General features: G+C 39.9%; 2 protein-coding genes across 2 annotated transcripts; both read left to right on the plus strand.

The window, feature by feature from the left end:
* Positions 1–135: 135 nt before the first annotated feature.
* Positions 136–5466, plus strand: LOC311256474 (extracellular calcium-sensing receptor-like; the record flags this gene model as incomplete). The annotated part of the gene is made up of 8 exons (XM_084351556.1): positions 136–293; positions 662–956; positions 1059–1348; positions 1691–1983; positions 3012–3217; positions 3341–3562; positions 4335–4458; positions 4562–5466. Exons 1-8 carry the CDS (start codon positions 187–189, stop codon positions 5464–5466), a joined length of 2442 nt encoding a protein of 813 aa, XP_084207682.1. The 5' UTR covers positions 136–186.
* Positions 5467–12716: 7250 nt separating this feature from the next.
* LOC311256479 (extracellular calcium-sensing receptor-like) lies at positions 12717–18872 on the plus strand (the record flags this gene model as incomplete). The annotated part of the gene is made up of 8 exons (XM_084351561.1): positions 12717–12865; positions 13216–13510; positions 13612–13901; positions 14235–14527; positions 15558–15763; positions 15887–16108; positions 17744–17867; positions 17968–18872. Exons 1-8 carry the CDS (start codon positions 12759–12761, stop codon positions 18870–18872), a joined length of 2442 nt encoding a protein of 813 aa, XP_084207687.1. The 5' UTR covers positions 12717–12758.
* Between the last annotated feature and the right edge of the window lie 3971 nt (positions 18873–22843).

Below are 22843 nucleotides of genomic sequence, written 5' to 3' on the forward strand. Positions count from 1 at the left end.
ACTTGAGTGATGGAAATCTCTGCTCTCTTTATTGGCCTGATCTTGTCTCTGAGTTTGTGTGAGCTGAACTCAGCTCTGAAACAAAGCACTGGGCTTACAGAGGAAAGGACTGGTGCTGGGGTCAGCAGTGAGGCCTCATCTGTGAAATGTAAACTCCAGGGTACCACTCGTCTACCTGCATTCTCAATGGATGGTGACTATGTTATTGGTGCTGTTTTTGCCATTCATCACTACACGCACAGACTGTTGCATAATTACACCACCATGCCTGAGCCACTAAAGTGCACAGGGAGGTTAGTAAGAGGGCAAAGTGGTCGATAAGAGGATGTTATACTATATGGGGTTAGAAATGTTTTGCTTTGTATGATGTTTCAAAGCTTGTGTCTGATATTTAAAACTTTTACAAATGTATGTTTCATTACCAGAATAAGAAAAAAAATTAAGCCATTTTAGATCGACATGCTGACTATTTTTAAATATGTGCATTATGGACTGATATCTAATCCTGTGTTTTGAATTATGCTTTTCACTCTGTGGTGTACATTTTGTTCACAGATGCAGTGCAGCCATCAGTCATAATTCCCATGAACAACAGTTCTGCTTAATTGTGTCTTTTCTGTTAAAACTTGATTTGAACAATTAAATTAGTTTCTTTGTGCAGCATTGACTCTCGTGAACTGCGCTTCTCGCGCGCAATGGTCTTCGCCATCGAGGAGATTAACAACAGCACCGAGCTGCTGCCAGGGATCAAACTTGGTTATGAGATCCATGACTCGTGCAACACAGTGCCTGTGGCGATGCATGTGACATTCCAGCTTTCAAATGGCCTGGACCCTGTGTTTTACACTGGTGACAATTGCTCACAATCTGGTTTGGTGATGGGTATTGTTGGCGAGTCTGAGTCTACACAATCTATCAGCATGTCGCGCATCATCGGGCCCTTCAACATTCCTCAAGTAAATATTATGAATTTGTTTCAAATTATGTCTTCAGTGTCCGCCAGTGCTGATTTTTTTTTTTCTTTCCTGTAAATTTATAACAATGCTGGATACTTTTAGGTGAGCCACTTTGCCACTTGTGCATGCCTGTCTGATAAGCAGCAGTACCCAAATTTCTTTAGAACAATCCCCAGTGACCATTTCCTGGCTGATGCACTGGCCAAGCTGATAAAACACTTTGGCTGGACTTGGATAGGTGCTGTCCGGTCAGATTCAGACTATGGCAATAATGGCATGGCAACTTTCCTGCAGGCAGCACAGAAGGAGGGGATTTGTGTTGAATACTCTGAATCTTTACATCGGACCGACCCACGTAGCAGAATACAGAGAGTAGCTGACGTCATCCGCAGGTTTCTGCTTCACTGATTGTGCTTTTGTTGCCTGTGCTGTCACTGAACATCTCCACACAAAACCACAAAAAACATGTAATGTTCAAACATAAGACTGGAGATTATTTGATTATCTTAGTGGCAAATTGGGAATGTAGGCCTATATTTCTTCATCAAGTTTGTTCTATTACATGATGAGACCAATACTCTATCTTCAACACAAAAGATAATAATTTGCAAGTAGTCTTTCTCTATAATATTCATTATTTTATTAATCAGGTAGCCTAACTCTCATTTTTCTTTATCTTAAGAATTTTGATAATGTTTTGGTATAATATAATATTCACTATGATGTCCCTGCAGGTCCACAGCTGTGGTTATTGTGGCATTTACATACTCTGCAGAATTAACACTCCTGCTGGGAGAGCTGTCGCTCAAGCCTTCTCCACCTCGCCAGTGGATAGGCGGTTACTGGCCAACAAACCGAGACATGCTGAAGTTCAACTTCTGTGCCGGAGCCATTGGATTTGGCATTCAAACATCTGTCAACCCAGGTCTAAGAGAATTCTTGCTGGATCTGTCTCCAACTAAAGTGGCTGCCTCTCCAGTGCTCACTGAGTTCTGGGAGGATGCATTCAACTGCAGGCTGGAAAAAAGTGAGAAAGTTGTACATTGCTGACATTCATAGTCGGGTCTATGTGGTTGTGTTTTGTTGATTGTCTGTTTGAGGGGGCCTCCTGTGTTAAAATGTAGGCAGCTTCTTTAAGATCAAACCCCAGTTTTCCATTGAGAGGGAAATCTACTGATATCAAAAGAACACAATGGACATATTTTTTCCTTTATAAGTGTGACTAATTATGTTATTATATATTTTGGCAAAAACTGAAAGAGTTTCTTATATAAAAGAAAATAGATAAAAACAGTTGGCCCTACTTTTAAGTGTATTTTTTACATTTATTAGAACAATATTGATACACAGTGTGGAATCACCAAACTCTTAAAATGCACAAAAATTGCCCCTGGGCTCTTAGTACTGTATTGTATTTTCATTTTTTTGATTTTCTTTTATTTTCTTGTATTTCACTTTTGGGGAGGTGGGTCGTTTGTGGATTTAGATGACAGCATTATTCTTCTATTTATATTTAGATGTTTGAAGAATAACTTTGCTAGAACAGCGCATGTTTTAATTCCAATTACATTCAAGTAGTACTATATAAGTTTCTACAAGGTATGTTTTGTGGTTGAAATAAATGAAAAGGAAAGCAAAAAAGAATTTTACACTCATTAGAAAGAATTATATTACATTCTCAGAACATTTCTTTATTTGCACTCAGTAAAACAGCTGAGGTCAGTTTGTAATTAATTAAAAAGTTGTGGACATTTTTTGCCTTTTGGACTTCACATCATAACATCTGATTACTGATCTGTGTTAACTGGACTTGGTATACATAACCACCAACACAGCATGAATCAGCTTGAGGAAAGTAGATGAAAGCATATCTGCAAAATTGTATGTAAAATAAGCATTTGTCATGAATAAATCTCAAAAATATAGATACGCATGTTTCAAGGCATTGTTGACAGTTTAAATAAAAAATAGAAATCATGAATTAAAAATAATCATAGTAAAATCATACATATTGTCAAGCTAAAATCATGTTCCCCTTCCTTTGTGTGCTTTTAGATTCAGCCAAAGAAGAAACTGTGTGTGATGGAACTGAAGACATACAGACACTACAGAGCCCGTACACTGACACATCTCAGCTCAGAGGCACTAACACAGTGTACAAGGCTGTTTATGCAATAGCACATGCCATTCATACTGCAGCATGTGAGGACGCAAATTCTACAGCTCAGTGTGACAAATTCAGTAGGATGGAGTCCAAACAGGTCAATGAACATGATTACATGAACGTAACCAATGTCATGTTACCACGATGATGTTATTTTTAAAAATTTAGGTTAACGTTTTCCCTTCTCTACCTCCTTGTCTAACTTTACTTATCGTCAAAGGTTCTTAACCAGCTCAAGAAAGTGAATTTTTCCCAAAATGGTTATGATGTGTCATTTGATGTCAATGGGGATCCTGTGGCCAGATACGACCTGGTTAACTGGCAACAAAGTGAGAGTGGCAGCATTGAGATGGTGACAGTAGGGCTTTATGATGCATCACTGCCGGAGGGCCAGGAGTTCCGCATCAACAGGAATCTCACTTGGATGGATGGTGGCACACATGTAAGGAGCCCAAGAGCAATAATCTAAGACATTAGATTTTCAAATTTGGTGATCTAAAAGGGTACAAAATTTGACACTGGAAAATGCACATGGATCACTTTGGGGTTTGGGTAAGGGGACGAAGAGACTGGCTAAAGCTAAAATGAAAGGACGAGCTAGAATGATACAGTGACATAGGCTGGTCAGCGCTGGAGGAAGTGCAGTAGGACAACCAGATGGGCGAAGCTACTAGAAGCTGAGTAAACTGGCAAAACTGGTAGTAAAGGCAGTACCTCTCACAGGTCCCTGCGCGAGACCAGTGGCAAAGACGGAAATCATCTGAATGCTGTGAAGGAGAGTCTACGAAGGCAGATCCCCTCTGCAGGCCAGAGACAAAGACTGACACATAACAGACTGGACACTGACAGGCTGGGGGCTAGAATGGTGCAGGTTAGCTAATTGTGAAAAGAGGAGGCTGCAGTGACTTGCTGTTTTGGCCAGCATGCTTGTTGCCACTATGGTGCAAATTAGCTGACTGAAGGATTTCATACTGATATTTAATATATATGTATATGCAGAAATATAGTACACAGTAAGCACTGTGACAGAAGGGCTTTTTTCCATGAACAAGAGTAATTGTTACTGGAAGGAAATAACAATCGCAATACACGTATTAGCATTTGACTATTGTTTAAAGACGATCTTGAAAATGTGTAATCCAATCCTTTTATTCAAGGACCTGCATGGCACACCAGAATATGTGTGAGTTTGTTTGTATGTATGTATGTGCCAGGTGCCTGTGTCAGTGTGCAGTGAAAGCTGTCCTCCAGGAACTCGTAAAGTGCTTCAGAAAGGAAAACCCATCTGCTGTTATGACTGTATACTGTGTCCTGAGGGAGAGATTAGCAATACTACAGGTATGTTTTTTCTTTTTAATTTTCTTCCTTTTTTTTTTTTTTTTTGGACATGTCTACAACATCAACTTTATTACTGCTAAAAGCCCTCTCCTATTCATTTCAGATTCCCCCGATTGTTTCCCTTGCCCCAAGGAGTTCTGGCCTAATGCAGAGAGAGACACTTGTTTCCCCAAGCCTGTAGAGTTTCTTTCCTTTGACGAGGTCCTAGGAATCATCCTGGCTGCATTCTCAGTTGCTGGTGCCTGTCTTGCCATTGTAACAACGGCTATCTTCTTTCGTCACAGGACATCCCCAATTGTCAGGGCCAACAACTCTGAGCTGAGCTTCCTGCTGCTCTTCTCCCTGACTCTATGTTTCTTATGTTCATTAACTTTCATTGGAGCACCCTCTGATTGGTCCTGCAGGCTACGCCACACAGCGTTTGGGATCACTTTCGTCCTCTGTATCTCTTGTATTCTTGGGAAAACTATAGTCGTGTTAATGGCCTTCAAAGCTACACTCCCAGGTAGTAGTGTCATGAAATGGTTCGGCCCTCTACAGCAAAGGATGACTGTAGTATCTTTCACATTCATTCAAGTTTTAATATGTACTATTTGGTTGTGTCTTAGTCCTCCTTTTCGATTGGAAAACCTAACTATATATAAGGAGAGAATCATCCTAGAGTGCGCATTAGGATCAGCTATTGGGTTTTGGGCTGTTCTCGGGTACATAGGCCTACTGGCTCTCTTTTGCTTAGTGTTAGCTGTCCTAGCCCGGAAACTACCTGATAATTTTAACGAGGCCAAACTGATCACCTTCAGCATGCTGATATTCTGTGCAGTCTGGATCACCTTTATCCCAGCGTATGTCAGCTCTCCTGGGAAATTCACTGTGGCTGTGGAGATATTTGCCATTCTGGCCTCCAGTTTTGGATTGATACTGTGTATATTTGCTCCAAAGTGTTACATCATATTGTTTAAACCAGAGAAGAACACCAAGAAACATTTAATGAATAAAAATCAATCCTAAAACATCTGAGGTTATGAAATTGTTAAGGTGGCCAATTGCCACTTGCAGCCCTTTAACCATGTCATTCTGGCCCTTTGATCATTCTGTTAGTTGTCTGTTTAACCAACTCCATGGTGATGCCTCTTGCTCAGGACAGAAATACTCTTGTTTTATTCTAAAATGTATACCCAGGCTTTTAAAAAAGAGGAAAATTACAAGGATTTAACTGATAACCTACTTCTAAAATTAAAAAGTGCATGTTGTCAATACAGAAAGGGGCAGGAAATGTTTAAGTGTTTTAAATTGTTCAAGTTGTTTTAATACATTTGACTTCCAAGCTTTGCAAGTCAGGCATCAGGATGTAAAAGTTCACCTTTTTTCAAATGTGGCCCTTCTAAAAACAGTAGTTGTATACAGTGCATATTCAGCAAAGTCTTCAGTAAAATTAATCAAATATTAACATTTGAAGGTTTTTTAAAAAAAAATGTTTTACATTAAATGTTTTTCTTAATTTCAGTGTTGTGTTTTTAAGATCCTTTTTTGGTCGTTTTGCACAAAAATGTTAAAATAGCTCAATAAAGTCTTAATTATCTTAAAAAATGTGTGGAACTGACTTCAAATGAATCACAGTGGAACAAGAGTTCTGGTGATTTATTTAAAATAAGATTAAATCAAACCAAAAACACATTAAAGGTGTGAATTTAAATCAAATCAAATCAAATCAAATCAAATTTTATTTGTATAGCCCAAATTCACAAATCACAATTTGCCTCAGAGGGCTTTACAATCTGTACAGAGACGACACCGTCTGTCCTTCGACCCTCGATTCGAGAGATAGATAGATAGATAGATAAACTTTATTTCGGTGTCACTCCACAACACACATTAAAATACATAGGCAATATAAAAATACAGTTTTCATTTTATAGATAACCCCCCCCTTTACAAAATTAAAAATGTTGGGGACCACTCAAAAAAGAGTTGTGAGACACCAACTAAAAATAAAAAGTCATGAAAAAGATACGTAAAAACGTTCATTATGGTACCATACAGACAAAAACACAAGGCAGTTGTTTTATAAACTGGAATTCATGAAAAACAATCTTCTATGAAGGATGAGGTGGCAGGCTTTGGCACATTCCTTGATGCAATGTTTACCAGCTAAAATGACACACAATTTATTTGTATCATCAAGATCATTAAAATTAACATACTTAGAAAGTGTACTAAATAGTTCAGCGCGAATGTCCATATAAATAACACAGTGTAAAAGAACATGGGCTTCTGATTCAATGGAGCCAGTATCACATAAAGTACAGTAGCGTCTCTCCACTGGGATGTTCGTATATCTACCAGTTTCTATTGCTAAAGGAGCAACTCCACATCTAAATTTAGCAAGGGCACTTCTAAGCTGTCTTGATAATATATTTTTTACATACGGCTCTGTCTCAAATGCACCCTTAAATAGGCAGTAAGTGCGTAATTTATTCCCTTCTGGTTTGTTTATTAACTGTAGCCATGATTCCTCGTCTGCCTTTGACACTGCCATATCAAAACATTTAAGATCGTTACTTGAGTAAACCATATCTGTACGAGCGAGATGAGATAAATTCATAGAACCAAAAAATCGTTTTACCATTTGCACATAGTTTTTTACATTTGTCAAATGAGCCGCCCACTGAAAAACACGTTTACATAATCGGTTATCAGGCATACCACAGAGTCTTTGCCAGTTTTTAAAGATGCAAGACCACTGATGTTGCCATGGAGTTTTCCAACCCATATCACCCTGTATAGCAGCATTTGGGGTGTATTTACCCACACCTAGGTAAAATCTACATGCCCGAGTGAGGAAAAACTTGCCCCAAAAAAAGCCCTTTTAACAGGGGGAAAAAAAAAATGCGGAAGAAACCTCAGGAAGAGCCACAGAGGAGGGATCCCTCTCCCAGGACGGACAGACGTGCAATAGATGTCGCATATACAGAGCAGATCAACGAGATCACAATGTATACAATTATAATGGATGATTGACAGGAATGAAAGTACATAAAGAGGTATTACAGCAATAATAATGAAATGCACATGGAAATGTGATTACTAGTGATAACAGTAGTAGTGATTAACGGTAAGGACAGTATGTAGTAATGCATTACAATAATAGTAGTGGAATGTATGTAACAGAGATATGACTAATATTAGCGACAGTAGTGGTGGGTGTCAGGCAGGGCCATGGCAGTAGGCGCATCCATGATCAGGCAGGGCCATAGCAGTAGGCGCATCCACGATCCACAACCCGGGCGCGGCCAGGATCCATGGGAGCCTGTAGGACTAGAAAGCACAAGGACTCCGGGGAAGAAGTGAAGTCAGGGACAAGCAGAGATGGGGCATGTATACAGGCATAATGTATACAGATGGAGAGGAGAGGAGGAGAGAGAAGCTCAGTGTGTCATTTGTCCCCCGGACTAGGCCTATAGCAGCATAACTAAGAGCTGGTCCAAGATGGACCTGGGCCAGCCCTAACTATAAGCTCTATCGAAAAGGAAGGTCTTAAGTCTACTCTTAAAGGTAGAGAGGGTGTCCGCCTCCCGGACCAAAACAGGAAGATGGTTCCACAGAAGAGGAGCTTGATAACTGAAGGCTCTGGCTCCCATTCTGCTTTTGGAGACTTTAGGAACTACAAGTAATCCTGCGTTCTGGGAGCGTAATGCTCTAGTTGGGTGATAGGGTAGTATGAGCTCCTGGAGATATGATGGCGCCTGACCATTAACAGCTTTGTAAGTGAGGAGAAGGATTTTAAACTCTATTCTTGATTTTACAGGGAGCCAGTGCAGAGAGGCCAATACAGGAGTAATATGATCTCTTTTCTTAGTTCCTGTCAGTACACGTGCTGCAGCATTCTGGACCAGCTGGAGACTCTTTAGAGACTTGTTAGGGCAGCCTGATAATAGAGAATTACAATAGTCCAGCCTGGAAGTAACAAATGCATGGACTAGCTTTTCTGCGTCTTTTTGAGACAGGATGGGCCTGATTTTTGCAATGTCACGTAGATGAAAAAATGCAGACCTTGAAATTTGTCTTATGTGGGAGTTGAAGGACATATCTTGATCAAAGATAACTCCCAGATTCCTGACGGTGGTGCTGGAGGCCAAGTTAATGCCATCCAAACTAGCTATATCATTAGATAATGCATCTCTAAGGTGTTTAGGACCAAGTACTATAACTTCGGTTTTATCTGAATTTAACAGCAGAAAATTGCAGGTCATCCAGGTCTTAATGTCCTTGAGACATGCATGGAGTTTAGTAAGCTGATTAGTTTCATCTGGCTTTATTGATAGGTATAACTGGGTATCATCTGCGTAACAATGAAAGTTTATTGAGTGTTTCCGAATTATATTTCCTAGAGGGAGCATATATAAGGTGAATAGTATGGGTCCAAGCACGGAGCCTTGAGGAACACCATGACTAACCTTGGTATACAGGGATGACTCATCATTAACATGTACAAACTGAAATTGATCCGATAAATAGGACTTAAACCAGTTTAATGCGGGTCCTTTAATGCCAATTAAGTGTTCCAGTCTCTGTAGTAGAATGTGATGATCAATGGTATCAAATGCAGCACTAAGATCTAGTAAGACCAGGACAGAGACAAGTCCTTTGTCAGAAGCGATAAGGAGGTCATTTGTAACTTTCACCAGTGCCGTCTCTGTGCTATGATGTGCTCTAAAACCTGATTGAAAATCCTCATATAAACTATTGTTATGAAGAAAGTCACATAGCTGGTTGGCGACTGCTTTCTCAAGGATCTTGGAGAGGAAAGGGAGGTTGGATATAGGTCTATAGTTGGCTAAAGCTTCTGGATCAAGATTAGGCTTTTTAAGGAGCGGTCTAATTACAGCTAGTTTAAAGGACTGTGGTACGTATCCTGTTAATAGCGACAGGTTGATCATTTCTAGTAGAGATGTGCTAATTAAAGGTAAAGTTTCTTTCAGCAACCTAGTTGGGATGGGGTCTAGGAGACAAGTTGTTGGTCTAGATGAAGAAACCATCGAAGTTAGTTGGTGGAGGTCAATGGGAGAGAAGCAGTCTAAATATAAGTCAGAATTTACAACTGTTTCTGAGGTTCCTGTGTTTAAAGATACAATAGTGTCAGTTGAGGGCAAGCGATGATGGATTTTGTCTCTAATAGTTATAATTTTATCATTAAAGAAGCTCATGAAGTCATTACTACTGAGCGTTGTAGGAATACATGGTTCAGTAGAGCTGTGACTTTCTGTCAGCCTGGCTACAGTGCTGAAAAGAAACCTGGTGTTGTTTTTGTTTTCCTCTATTAATGACGAGTTATAGCTTGCTCTGGCATTGCAGAGGGCCTTCCTATATATTTTAAGGCTATCTTTCCAGGCTAAGCGGGATTCTTCCAAATTAGTGGAACGCCATTTTCCTTTCAAATTTCCGTGATGTTTGCTTCAGTTTGGGGGTATCCGAGTTATACCAGGGTGCTAAGCTCCTGTGCTTTATAGGTTTCTTTTTCAGAGGGGCAATAGAGTCCAGTGTTGTTCGCAATGAGCCTGCAGTGCTATCAACAAGATGATCAATTTGTGAGGAACTGAGGTTAGCGGAGGAGTCCTCTATTATATTAAGACATGGCATTGAATTTAGTGCCAGCGGTATAATTTCCTTAAATTTAGCTACAACACTATCAGATAGACATCTAGTGAAGGAGTTTTTGCCTAATGGTGTGTAGTCCAGTAATAGAACTTCAAAAGTTATTAAGTGATGGTCTGATAAAAGAGGATTCTGTGGAGAAACTGTTAGATTTTCAATCTCGATACCATAAGCTAGAACAAGGTCAAGGGTGTGGTCAAAACAGTGAGTTGGTTTATGTACACACTGAGAGAAGCCAATAGAGTCTAATAATGTGATAAATGCACTACTAAGGCTATCATTAACGACATCCACATGAATATTAAAATCACCTACAATAATTACTTTATCTGATTTGAGGACTAGACTTGATAAAAACTCAGAGAATTCAGATAAAATTCTGAGTAAGGACCAGGTGCTCGATACACTACAACAAATAGAACTGGCTGTAAAGTTTTCCACGTTGGATGTGAAAGACTAAGAACAAGGCTTTCAAATGAGTTATAATTTAATTTAGGTTTAGGATTGATTGAGAGACTTAAGTCATAAATAGCTGCAAAACCACCTCCTTGGCCGGAGCCTTGAGGAATGTGAGTATTAATATGACTAGGGGGAGTGGATTCATTCAGGCTGACATATTCTTCAGGATGCAGCCAGGTTTCAGTAAGACAGAATAAATCAATATTACAATCTGAAATTAAGTCATTTACTAAGCTACAGCTTTCGATGACAGGGATCTGATATTTAGTCCACATTTAATTCTCTTGTCTTGTTTTGAAATTGCAGAGTTGCTGTTAATTTTTATTAGATTTTCATAGACAACTCCTCTTCTGTGGACTTTTGATTTGATTAATTTAATTAATTTAGGTGGTCGGGGGGCAGACACAGTCTCAATGAAGTTTTGGGTGTGCAACTGATCTAATGGAAGCTCAGAGAAGCGTGTAAGACTGCAGCTCTGCCTTCTGGTCTCAACTCTGGGTTGTCAGGCTGGTTGTTGGCTAATGAAATGGGTTAAATTTCTAGAGATGAGAGCCGCTCCATCCAAAGTGGGAGATGTTCATTAGCTTTCATTGGAGCACCATCTGATATGTCCTGCATGCTGCGCCACACAGCGTTTGGGATCACCTTCATCCTCTGCATCTCTTGTGTGCTTGGGAAAACTATAGTAGTGCTAATGGTCTTCAAAGCTACACTCCCAGGTAATAATGTAATGAAATGGTTTGGCCCTCCACAACAAAGAATGACTGTGGTGTCTTTCACATTTATTAAAGATTTAATATGTACTATTTGGTTGTGTCTTACTCCCCCTTTTCCAATGAAAAATCTAGCTGTATACAAGAAGAGAATCATCCTGGAGTGCGCATTAGGATCAGCTGTCTGGTTCTGGGTTGTACTCGGGTACATAGGTCTACTGGCTGGATTTTGCTTAGTGTTAGCTGCCCTAGCAAGGAAATTACCTGATAATTTTAATGGGGCCAAGCTGATCACCTTCAGCATGCTGATATTCTGTGCAGTCTGGATCACCTTTATCCCAGCGTATGTCAGCTCTCCTGGGAAATTTACTGTGGCTGTAACAAAAATCAATCCTGAGACATCTGAGGTTTTAAAATTGTTAAGATGGCAATATTAAACCGACTGACATATAAAGTTATATACTCTTGTTGCTACATGCTCTTGCTACATCTTGTTACAATACATCGTAATGCTGGCAAACCTTGATTCCTGGCATTCATGTGGATGAGACCTCACATACATCAGACTCCCAAATATTGACGTAGTCAAGGCCCCCCCATTAGCAACGGTTCCCCCCCAGTAGCGGTGACTCTCACAGCAGGACAAGGGGTTCTGTCACACTGCCAGGACTACTCAGGATGGGCCAAAGAACTTGACAAAAAGCTCAAGGTGTTGACCCACAATCCAAATTCCCCAGATCAAAAAGAGTACAAACATGCTTTTACTTCATTCAAAAGGTTTTAACCTGGGCAGTTTAGGAAGAGGGAATTTACAAGACTCAAACTGATCAAACTACTTCTCAGATTAAAAGTTGCATTGTTTTTTTCCCCCTGCAATTTTGTACGTGCAATGTTTCTTTTTGAATCAGAAAACTACTACTTCAGTGTTGACTTTTGAATGTTGTTTTGTTATCTTTTTTCATGACAATTGTCATTGAAATGTGACTAAATCACATAAAAAACCCATTGAAGGTGAGAGTTTATTTAAGTTTATATGCATATGTATGTAATATGCCTTAAAATAACGCACTCAAAAGCTATAAGAGGGGCACACAATTATTATGATAAGACAGGGACTCCTAATGGAAGAAACTCTACATGTGGCTAAAAAGTTGAAGACTTCATCAAAGACCAAGGGCATCCTCTCTCTGATGTATAGTTGGCTGACAGAGAGTAGGAGGAGGGAAGCTTTTGTCTGTAAAATCTATATAAACCAGTGGAAACACACACACAGTCTGCTCACATGCAGACACTTGAGTGATGGAAATCTCCACTCTCTTTATTGGCCTGAGCTTGTCTCTGAGTTTGTGTGAGCTGAACTCAGCTCTGAAACAAAGCACTGGGCTTACAGAGGAAAGGACTGGTGCTAGGGTCAGCACTGAGGCCTCATCAGTGAAATGTAAACTCCAGGGTACCACTCGTCTACCTGCATTCTCAATGGATGGTGACTATGTTATTGGTGGTGTTTTTGCCATTCACCACTACACGCACAGACGGGTGCATAATTACACCACCATGCCTGAGCCACTAAAGTGCACAGGGAGGTTAGTAAGAGGGCAAAGTAGTGGATAAGAGGATGTTATACTATATGGGGTTAGAAATGTGTTGCTTTGTATGATCTTTCAAAGCTTTTGTATAATATGTATGTTTCATTACCAGGATAAGAAAAAAACTTAAGCCATTTTTGATTGACATGTTACTGTTTTTAAATATGTGCATTATGGACTGATATCTAATCCTGTGTTTTGAATTATGCTGGTCACTCTGTGATGTACATTTTGTTCACAGATGCAGTGCAGCCATCAGTGATAATTCCCATGAACAACAGTTTTGCTTAATTGTGTCTTTTCTGTTAAAACTGGATTTGAACAATTAAATTAGTTTCTTTGTGCAGCATTGACTCTCGTGAACTGCGCTTCTCGCGCGCAATGATTTTCGCCATCGAGGAGATTAACAACAGCACAGAGCTGCTGCCAGGGATCAAACTTGGTTATGAGATCCATGACTCGTGCACCACAGTGCCTGTGGCGTTGCATGCAACATTTCAGCTTTCAAATGGCCTGGACCCTGTGTTTTACACTGGTGACAATTGCTCACAATCTGGTATGGTGATGGCTATTATTGGCGAGTCTGAGTCCACGCAGTCTATCAGCATGTCGCGCATCATCCGGCCCTTCAACATTCCTCTAGTAAATATTATGAATTTATTTCAAACTATTTCTTCAGTGTCCACCAGTGCTGATTTTTTTTTTCTTTCCTGTAAATTTATTACAATGCTTAATTCTTTTAGGTGAGCCACTTTGCCACTTGTGCATGCCTGTCTGATAAGCAGTACTACCCGAATTTCTTCAGAACAATCCCCAGTGACCAGTTCCTGGCTGATGCACTGGCCAAGCTGCTGAAACGCTTTGGCTGGACTTGGATAGGTGCTTTCCGGTCAGATTCAGACTATGGCAATAATGGCATGGCATCTTTCCTGCAGGCAGCACAGAAGGAGGGGATCTGTGTTGAATACTCTGAATCTTTACGTCGGACCGACCCACGTAGCAGAATACAGAGAGTAGCTGACGTTATCCGCAGGTTTCTGCTTCACTGATTGTGCTTTTGTGTCCTGTGCTGTCACTGAACATCTCCACACAAAACCACAAAAAACATGTTGTGTTCAAACATAAAACTGCAGACTATTAGTGGCAAATTGGGAAAATAGGCCTTTATTTTTTCATCAAGTTTGTTCTATTACATGATAAGACCAATACTCTATATTCAAAACAAAAGATAATAATTTGCAAGTAGTCTTTCTCTATCATATTTACCAGTTTATTAATCAGGTAGCCTAACTCTACATTTTTCTTTATCTTAAGAATCTTCATAATGTTTTGGTATAATATAATGTTTGCTATGATGTCCCTGCAGGTCGACAGCTGTGGTTGTTGTGGAATTTTCAGCCTCTGCAGAATTAAAACTCCTGCTGGGAGAGCTGTCGCTCAAGCCTTCTCCACCTCGCCAGTGGATAGGCAGTTACTGGGTAACTAACCGAGAAATGCTGAAGTTCAACATCTGTGTCGGAGCCATTGGATTTGCCATTCAAAAATCTGTCAACCCAGGTCTAAGAGAATTCTTGCTGGATCTGTCTCCAACTAAAGTGGCTGCCTCTCCAGTGCTCACTGAGTTCTGGGAGGATGCGTTCAACTGCAGGATGGAAAAAAGTGAGAAATTTGTGCAAAGTTGACATTCATAGTCCGGTCCATGTGGTTGTGTTTTGTTGATTGTCTGTTTGAGGGGGCCTACTATGTTAAAATGTAAGCAGCTTCTTTAAGATCAAACCCAGTTTTCCGTTGAGAGGGAAATCTACTGATACCAAAAGAACACAATGGACAAATTTTTTTCCTTTATAAGTGTGACTAATTATGTACTTATATCTTTTGGCAAAAATTTAAAGACTTTCTTGTACAAAAGAAAACAGATAAAAACAGTTGGCCCTACTTTTAAGTGTATTCTTTACATTTATTAGAACAATATTGATACACACTGTGGAATCACCAAACTCTTAAAAATGCACCACAATGGCCCCTGGGCTCTTAGTACTGTATTGTATTTGCATTTCTTTTATTTTATTTTCATTTATTTTATTCAACTTTTTGGGAGGTGGGTCATTTGTCTATTCAGATAACAGCATTACTCTTCTATTTATATTTAGACATTTGAAGAATAACTTTGCTAGAACAGCGCACAGTTTAATCCCAATTACATTTAAGCAGTATCGTGAGTTTCTACAAGGTGTGTTTTGTGGTTGAAATAAATGAAAAGGAAAGCAAAAAAGAATTTTACACTCATTCGAAAGAATTATATGAAATTCACAGAATATTTATTTATTTACACGTATTAAAACAGCTGAGGTCAGTATGTAATTAATTAAAAAGTTGTGGACATTTTTTTTGCCTTTTGGACTTCACATTATAACATCTGATTACTGATCTCGGTTAACTGGACTTGGTATAGATAACTGCCAACACAGCATGAATCAGCTCGAGGAAACTAGACGAAAGCATGTCTGCAAAATTGTATGTAAAATAGGCATTTCTTATAAATAAATCTGAAAAATATAGATACGCATGTTTCAAGGCATTGTTGACAGTTTAAATAACAAATAGAAATCATGAATTAAAAATAATCATAGTAAAGTCATACATATTGTCAAAGCTAAAAACATGTTCCCCTTCCTTTGTATGCTTTTAGATGCAGCCAAAGAAGAAACTGTGTGTGATGGAAATGAAGACATTCAGACGCTACAGAGCTCGTACGCTGACACATCTCAGCTCAGAGTCACTACCACAGTGTACAAGGCTGTTTATGCAATAGCACATGCCATTCATAGTGCAGCATGTGAGGACACAAATTCTACAGCTCAGTGTGACAAATTCACTAGGATGGAGTCCAAAGAGGTCAATGTACATGATTACATGAATATAACCAATGTCATGTTACCACGATCATGTAATTTATAAAAATTTAGGTTAATGTTTTCCCTTCTCTACCTCCTTGTCTAACTTTACTTATCGTCAAAGGTTCTTAACCAGCTCAAGAGAGTGAATTTTTCGCAAAACGGTTATGATGTGTCATTTGATGTCAATGGGGATCCTGTGGCCAGATACGACCTGGTTAACTGGCAACAAAGTGAGAGTGGCAGCATTGAGATGGTGACAGTAGGGCACTATGATGCATCACTGCCGGAGGGCCAGGAGTTCAGCATCAACAGGAATCTCACTTGGATGGATGGTGGCAAAGATGTAAGGAGCCCAACAGCAATAATCTAATACATCTATAATTTCAAATTTGGTGATCTAAAAGGGCACAAAATGTGGCTAAAACTAAAATGAAAGGACATAGGCATAGATACAGTGACATAGGCTGGTCAGCGCTGGAGGAAGGGCAGTAGTACAACTGGATGGGCGAAGCTACTAGAAGCTGAGTAAATTGGCAAAACTGGCAGTAAAGGCAGTACCTCTCACAGGACCCTGCCAGAGACCAGTGGCAAAGGTGGAAATCCTCTGAATGCCGGGAAGGAGAATCTACAAAGGCAGATCCCCTCTGGAGGCCAGAGATAAAGACTGACATCTAACAGACTGGACACTGACAGGCTGGGGGCTAGAGTAGTGCAGGTTAGCTGATTGTGAGAAGAGGAGGCTGCAGGGACTTGCTGTTTTGGCCAGCATGCTTGTTGCCGCCATGGTGCAAATTGGCCGACTGAAGGCTTGCATACCGATATTTAATATATTTGCATATGTAGACATATATTAGACAGTGAGCATTGTGACAGAAGGTCCTTTTTCTATGAACAAGAGTAATTGTTACTGGAAGAAAATAACAATTGCCAGTGTTGGGGAAGCTACTTTGCAAGCATAGCTTGTAAAAGTACATGTAGTTCAGCCTGGCAGTAGTTTGAACAAACTACATTTCCACCCCTGGAGAAATGTAGTTTGTAAAACTACTGCTGAAAAAAGTAGCTTTAGCAACTATTTATACTCATTATACTCATTTAACTCTTAACTCTTCAACTTAAATGAATAAACATATGGTGTATATGAAAAAAAATATAATAGCCTACAAAAAATTCACATGCCAGCAGAAATATGCCTCTCAACTCAAGTTTTATTCTTTAAAGAACAAAAGCTTACATTTTTGGTCAACATCACAGGAACTTCAGAGGCACTGACACTTACGCACTAGAACTAGATGCCAGGGCAGAATTGCTTGTTGACATGACACATGAGCAGTCTCAGACAGTCTCAGAGAGTTTTTATCAGACAGCCGGTTCCATTTGGCACTAAAAACATCTTTACCAACACTAAAAAGCCATCTATATCCAACATGTACATGCTCAAATATGGCCATGGTTGGGCTGGCGCATTCGGGGGCGCATTGGGGGTAGCGGGAGAGTTGTCCATGACGTACTTGTGCCATATGAGCACTGCCTTCCTTGGCACAAAGACCCACACACTCTGTGAAGCATTTGAGTGCTGCCAGAGCAAGCCAATCAGAGGCAGCATTGGCTTAGCATGTCATGACATGTTTCATACCTTTTTTCAAAGAAAAATTAAATAAAATTTATACTATATAGGTCTTTTTTTATAAAAAAAAAAATGTCATGTTATTGGCCAAAATTGTAGTTTGTAAATTGAGTAGTTAAACTCCCTCGTTAAAATGACGTGAAGTAATGAAGTTACAGCAAATTGTAGTTAAGCTAAGTAGTTCAACTACATGTAGTTTAAGTCTCCCCAACACTGACAATTGCAATACACATATTGGCATTTGACTCTTGTTTAAAGACGACCTTGAAAATGTGTAATCCAATCCTTTTATTCAAGGACCTGCATGGCACACCAGAATATGTGTGAGTTTGTTTGTTTGTATGTATGTGCCAGGTGCCTGTGTCAGTGTGCAGTGAAAGCTGTCCTCCAGGAACTCGCAAAGTGCTTCAGAAAGGAAGACCCATATGCTGTTATGACTGTATACCGTGTCCTGAGGGAGAGATTAGCAATACTACAGGTAAGTTTTTTTTTTCTTTTCTTCCTTTTTTATTTTTTTTTCAGATATGTCTTCAACATCAACTTTATTACTGCTAAAAGCCCTCTCCTATTCATTTCAGATTCCCCCGATTGTTTCCCTTGCCCCAAGGAGTTCTGGCCTAATGCAGAGAGAGACACTTGTTTCCCCAAGCCTGTAGAGTTTCTGTCCTATGACGAGGTCCTAGGAATCATCCTGGCTGCATTCTCAGTTGCTGGTGCCTGTCTTGCCATTGTAACAATGGCTATCTTCTTTCGTCACAGGACATCCCCGATTGTCAGGGCCAACAACTCTGAGCTGAGCTTCCTGCTACTCTTCTCCCTGACTCTATGTTTCTTATGTTCATTAACTTTCATTGGAGCACCCTCTGATTGGTCCTGCAGGCTACGCCACACAGCATTTGGGATCACCTTCGTCCTCTGTATGTCTTGTGTTCTTGGGAAAACTATAGTCGTGTTAATGGCCTTCAAAGCTACACTCCCAGGTAGTAATGTCATGAAATGGTTCGGCCCTCTACAGCAAAGGATAACTGTAGTATCTTTCACATTTATTCAAGTTTTAATATGTACTATTTGGTTGTGTCTTAGTCCTCCTTTTCGATTTGAAAACCTAACTATATATAAAGAGAGAATCATCCTAGAGTGTGCATTAGGATCAGCTATTGGGTTCTGGGTTGTACTTGGGTACATAGGCCTACTGGCTCTCTTTTGCTTAGTGTTAGCTGTCCTAGCACGGAAACTACCTGATAATTTTAACGAGGCCAAACTGATCACCTTCAGCATGCTGATATTTTGTGCAGTCTGGATCACCTTTATCCCAGCGTATGTCAGCTCTCCTGGGAAATTTACTGTGGCTGTGGAGATATTTGCTATTCTGGCTTCCAGTTTTGGACTGATACTGTGTATATTTGCTCCAAAGTGTTTCATCATATTGTTCAAGCCAGAGAAGAACACCAAGAAACATTTAATGAACAAAAATCAATCCTGAGACATCTGAGGTTTTAAAATTGTTAAGATGGCAATATTAAACCGACTGACATATAATGTTAAATACACTTGTTGCTACATGCTCTTGCTACATCTTGGTACAATGCATTGTTCTGCTGGCAAACCTTGGGTCCTCGCATTCATATGGATGAGACCTCACATACATCACACTCGCAAACATTGTTGCAGTCAAGGCCCCCCCATTAGCAACAGTTCCCCCCCAATGGCAGTGACTCCCACAGAAGGACAAGGGGTTCTGTCACACTGCCAGAACTACTCAGGATGGGCCAAAGAACTTGACAAAAAGCTCAAGGTGTTGACCCAGAATCCAAATTCCCCAGGTCAAAAAGAGTAGAAACATGCTTTAACTTAATTCGAAAGGTTTTAACCTAGGCAATTTAGGAAGAGGGAATTTACAAGACTCAAACTGATCAAACTAGTTCTAAGATTAAAAGTTGCATTGTTTTTTCCCCTGTACTTTTGTACATGCAATGTTTCTTTTTGAATCAAAAAACTACTACTACTTGAGTTTTGAATATCATTTTATTATCTTTTTTCTAGGGCTGGGCAAGTTAACTCGTTTTTACCGCGTTAACTCATTAATTAATCAATGCCGACAATTATTTTATCGTGCATTAGCGCAGGTTTTATTATTTCTTTTATTATTGTAAAAGTCTGTTGCTCATAGGCTTTTATTTTGTAAAAGTATGTTGCTGACTGCTGCGGAACCGGAAAAGAAAATAATTGGCGGATAAACATACACACATGGAGAAGGGTACAGAACTTTTACATGGCCATTTTCATTTTAAAGTTCTTCCAGACGGCGGAGTCGACACAACCAAAGTAATTTGTAGCCACTGCCAAGTTGAATTTTCGTATCACCGGAGTACTTCCAGTCTAAAATATCACCTAAATGCAAAACACACAGTTGATACCAGCAAATCATTCAACGAAACGGACAATGGAGCGAGGCTTCGGCAGACCACGTTAGATGCAGCGTGTGGGAGAAGTATAGATAAACAAAGGCAAGAGAAGCTAACAAATGCCATAGCGAAGTGGATAGCTACAGACTGCAGGCCGATTAGTGTTGTGGAAGACGTTGGTCCGAGAAACATTCTGAGAATCGCAACAAATGACGGCAGGTATGAGATGCCCTCAAGGCGCACCATCACACGAAGAATACACGAGTTGTATGAAAAGGAGAGGACTGCAAAAGCGACAACTTTACTGGACATCACTCGGTAACCATAATTACCTCGGAGTTACAGTGCATTATATTGATGAAAAGTGGGCATTCCCATGCTCTTACTGTGATGAAAACAGATGAGAGACATTATGCTGAAACGTGCGCGGGACACTTTACTGAAGTTGCACAGCAGTGGAATGTGTCAAATGAAGTCACCACAGTTAGCACAGAGTGAACAAAATATGATCGCTGCTGCAAGACAACTGCCTTTTGATCACGTCCCCTGTTTTGCGCACAGTCTCCAGCGTTCTGTCACAGTAGCTCTGCATAACAGTGCGTTTGACAATGTCCTGGCCAAGTGCAGAAATGTCGTGGGGCACTTTAAACACAGTCCAGCAAGTGCAGCAGAATTAGAGCAACAACAAGTCGAACATGGACGGAAGAAGGAGTCGCTTATGCAAGACGTTCAACCCAGATGGAATTAAATTCTGGACATGATAAAAAGCATCCGCAGAAACGAACAGCCACTGAGGGACGTCCTCACCACGACACCTCAACACCAAGATTTTCATGCCAACTACAGCTGAAATGGAGAAATTGCAGAGGTTGGAAATGCTACTGGAGCCTTGCAGGTATGTTTTACATCATATTTCTCACTATCCTGTCTGAGTGCATGTAAGAGAGAAATCGTGTAAATGTGTAAATGCAGCATGAATATGTAGAGGATATTTTTTGTGTATAAGTGAATGCAGTTTAATTTTTTTTTGACTAAAGTGGAGTTGATATTCTGTTGCAGGTATTTGACTGAACTTTTGGGAGGAGAAAAGTATGTCTCGTGCTTTGTGGCTCTGCCTGCTTTTTGCCATCTCCTCGGGTGATGGAGAGCTCAGATGATGACCCTGCCTATGTGGCCAAGTTCAAGTCTACATTCAGAAAAGACCTGGAGACCCGCAAGGGAAATGCCAACATTGCATATCTGAAGATTGCTACTGCATTGGATCCTAGATTCAAGGACCTCAAGTGTATACCCAGAGCTGAGAGGAGTGAGGTGTGGGCCTCAGTCACCTACTTAGTCAAGGAACAGAGGGTTATTGCAGAGAAACCTACAGAAGGAAAACCTCAGAGCCACCAAAGAAAAAGTAAACCCTATTGGCTGCTTCATCTGAGTCTGATTCTGAACAGGAAGAAGACTCAATTGAGAAAAGTGTGTGTCGATACAGAGCAGAGCCCGCCATTAGTTCAGATTCCTTTCCATTAGAGTGGTGGTCCAAACATGCAGGCTCACACAGCAGGCTGGCCCCCTATGCACAGAAGTACTTGGCCACACCTGCAACCTCTGTCCCCTGTGAAAGGTTGTTTTCTCTTGCTGGTCATATTGTCCAGAAGAAGAGAGCTTCTTTATCATCTGAAAATGTAAACAATCTTGTGTGCCTTAGCAACTGGCTAAGTGCAGAGGAGTAAAAAAAAACATCAAGTTTTAGGAATCTACAAACTGCACTGACAGTGTTTTCTGGTTCTTTTTTGACCAAAGGAAATTCAGTATAAACATGGACTTTATAGACTAGTCTCCTGCACAGTAAATCCCAGCTGTGAACTTGTTTGTGCTTCACCTCACTCTAACATTAATGCCTTGGCAGTGGCAATAAGCTTTAGTTTTGTATTTGTTTTGATAACATTGTTTACGTTGAGATTTACACAAAATATTTATTTTATTTAACTGCTACTGTATAAAAAATGCTGATGTTAAGTGTTTGCACAACAGATGTTATGGCACTTTTGTTTATATGGCAGTACATTTAAAATAACCCAGAATTCATTATGTCAAGTTCTAGGAATTGACAAACTACACTGAAAGTGTTTTCTAGTTCTTTTTGAGAATTCGCCAAAGTGGTACTGGTACTGAACATAGACTGGTTATGCTGCGCCCCGATGACAGTAAAATGTTTCTGCTGTTACCTCAGAAATTGCCTGTTTTAATGTTATGATTGTGGCTCAGGATTTTGTGGGCAGTTTTTTATTTCTCATAACGAACAGGATAACATTAATAGCAGTGGCAATAAGCTTTAATTTGTATTTGCTTTGATAACATTGTTTAAGTTGAGATTTACACTAAATGTTTTATTTAACTGCTAACTGTATGAAAAATGCTGATGTTAAACGTGTGTTTGCACAACAAATGTTATGGCACTTTCACTCACATGGCAGTACATTTAAAATAAAAATGAGATATACACTACTTTTGAATTCATTATTGGATTTTACGTATACAAATGCGATTAATCGTGATTAATCAGGGAAATCGTGTGATTAATCGCGATTAAAACTTTTAATCGTTGCCCAGCCCTACTTTTTTCATAACAAATGTCATTGAAATGTGACGAAATCACATAAAAAACCCATTGAAGGTGAGAGTTTATTCAAGCTTATATGCATATGTATGTAATATGCCTTAAAACAACGCACTCAAAAGATATGAGGAGGACAAAATTATTATGATATCTGGTATTTAAAATAGTTACGTGACAAGAGAGGAAAAGAGACAGGGACTCTTAATGGAAGAAACTCTACATGTGGCTAAAAAGTTGAAGACTTCATCAAAGACCAAGGGCATCCTCTCTCTGATGTATAGTTGGCTGACAGAGAGTAGGAGGAGGGAAGCTTTTGTCTGTAAAATCTATATAAACCAGTGGAAACACACACACAGTCTGCTCACATGCAGACACTTGAGTGATGGAAATCTCCACTCTCTTTATTGGCCTGATCTTGTCTCTGAGTTTGTGTGAGCT

This window comes from Pagrus pagrus (assembly GCF_965226575.1).
Source record: "Pagrus pagrus genome assembly, chromosome: 4".
Lineage (NCBI taxonomy): Eukaryota > Metazoa > Chordata > Actinopteri > Spariformes > Sparidae > Pagrus > Pagrus pagrus.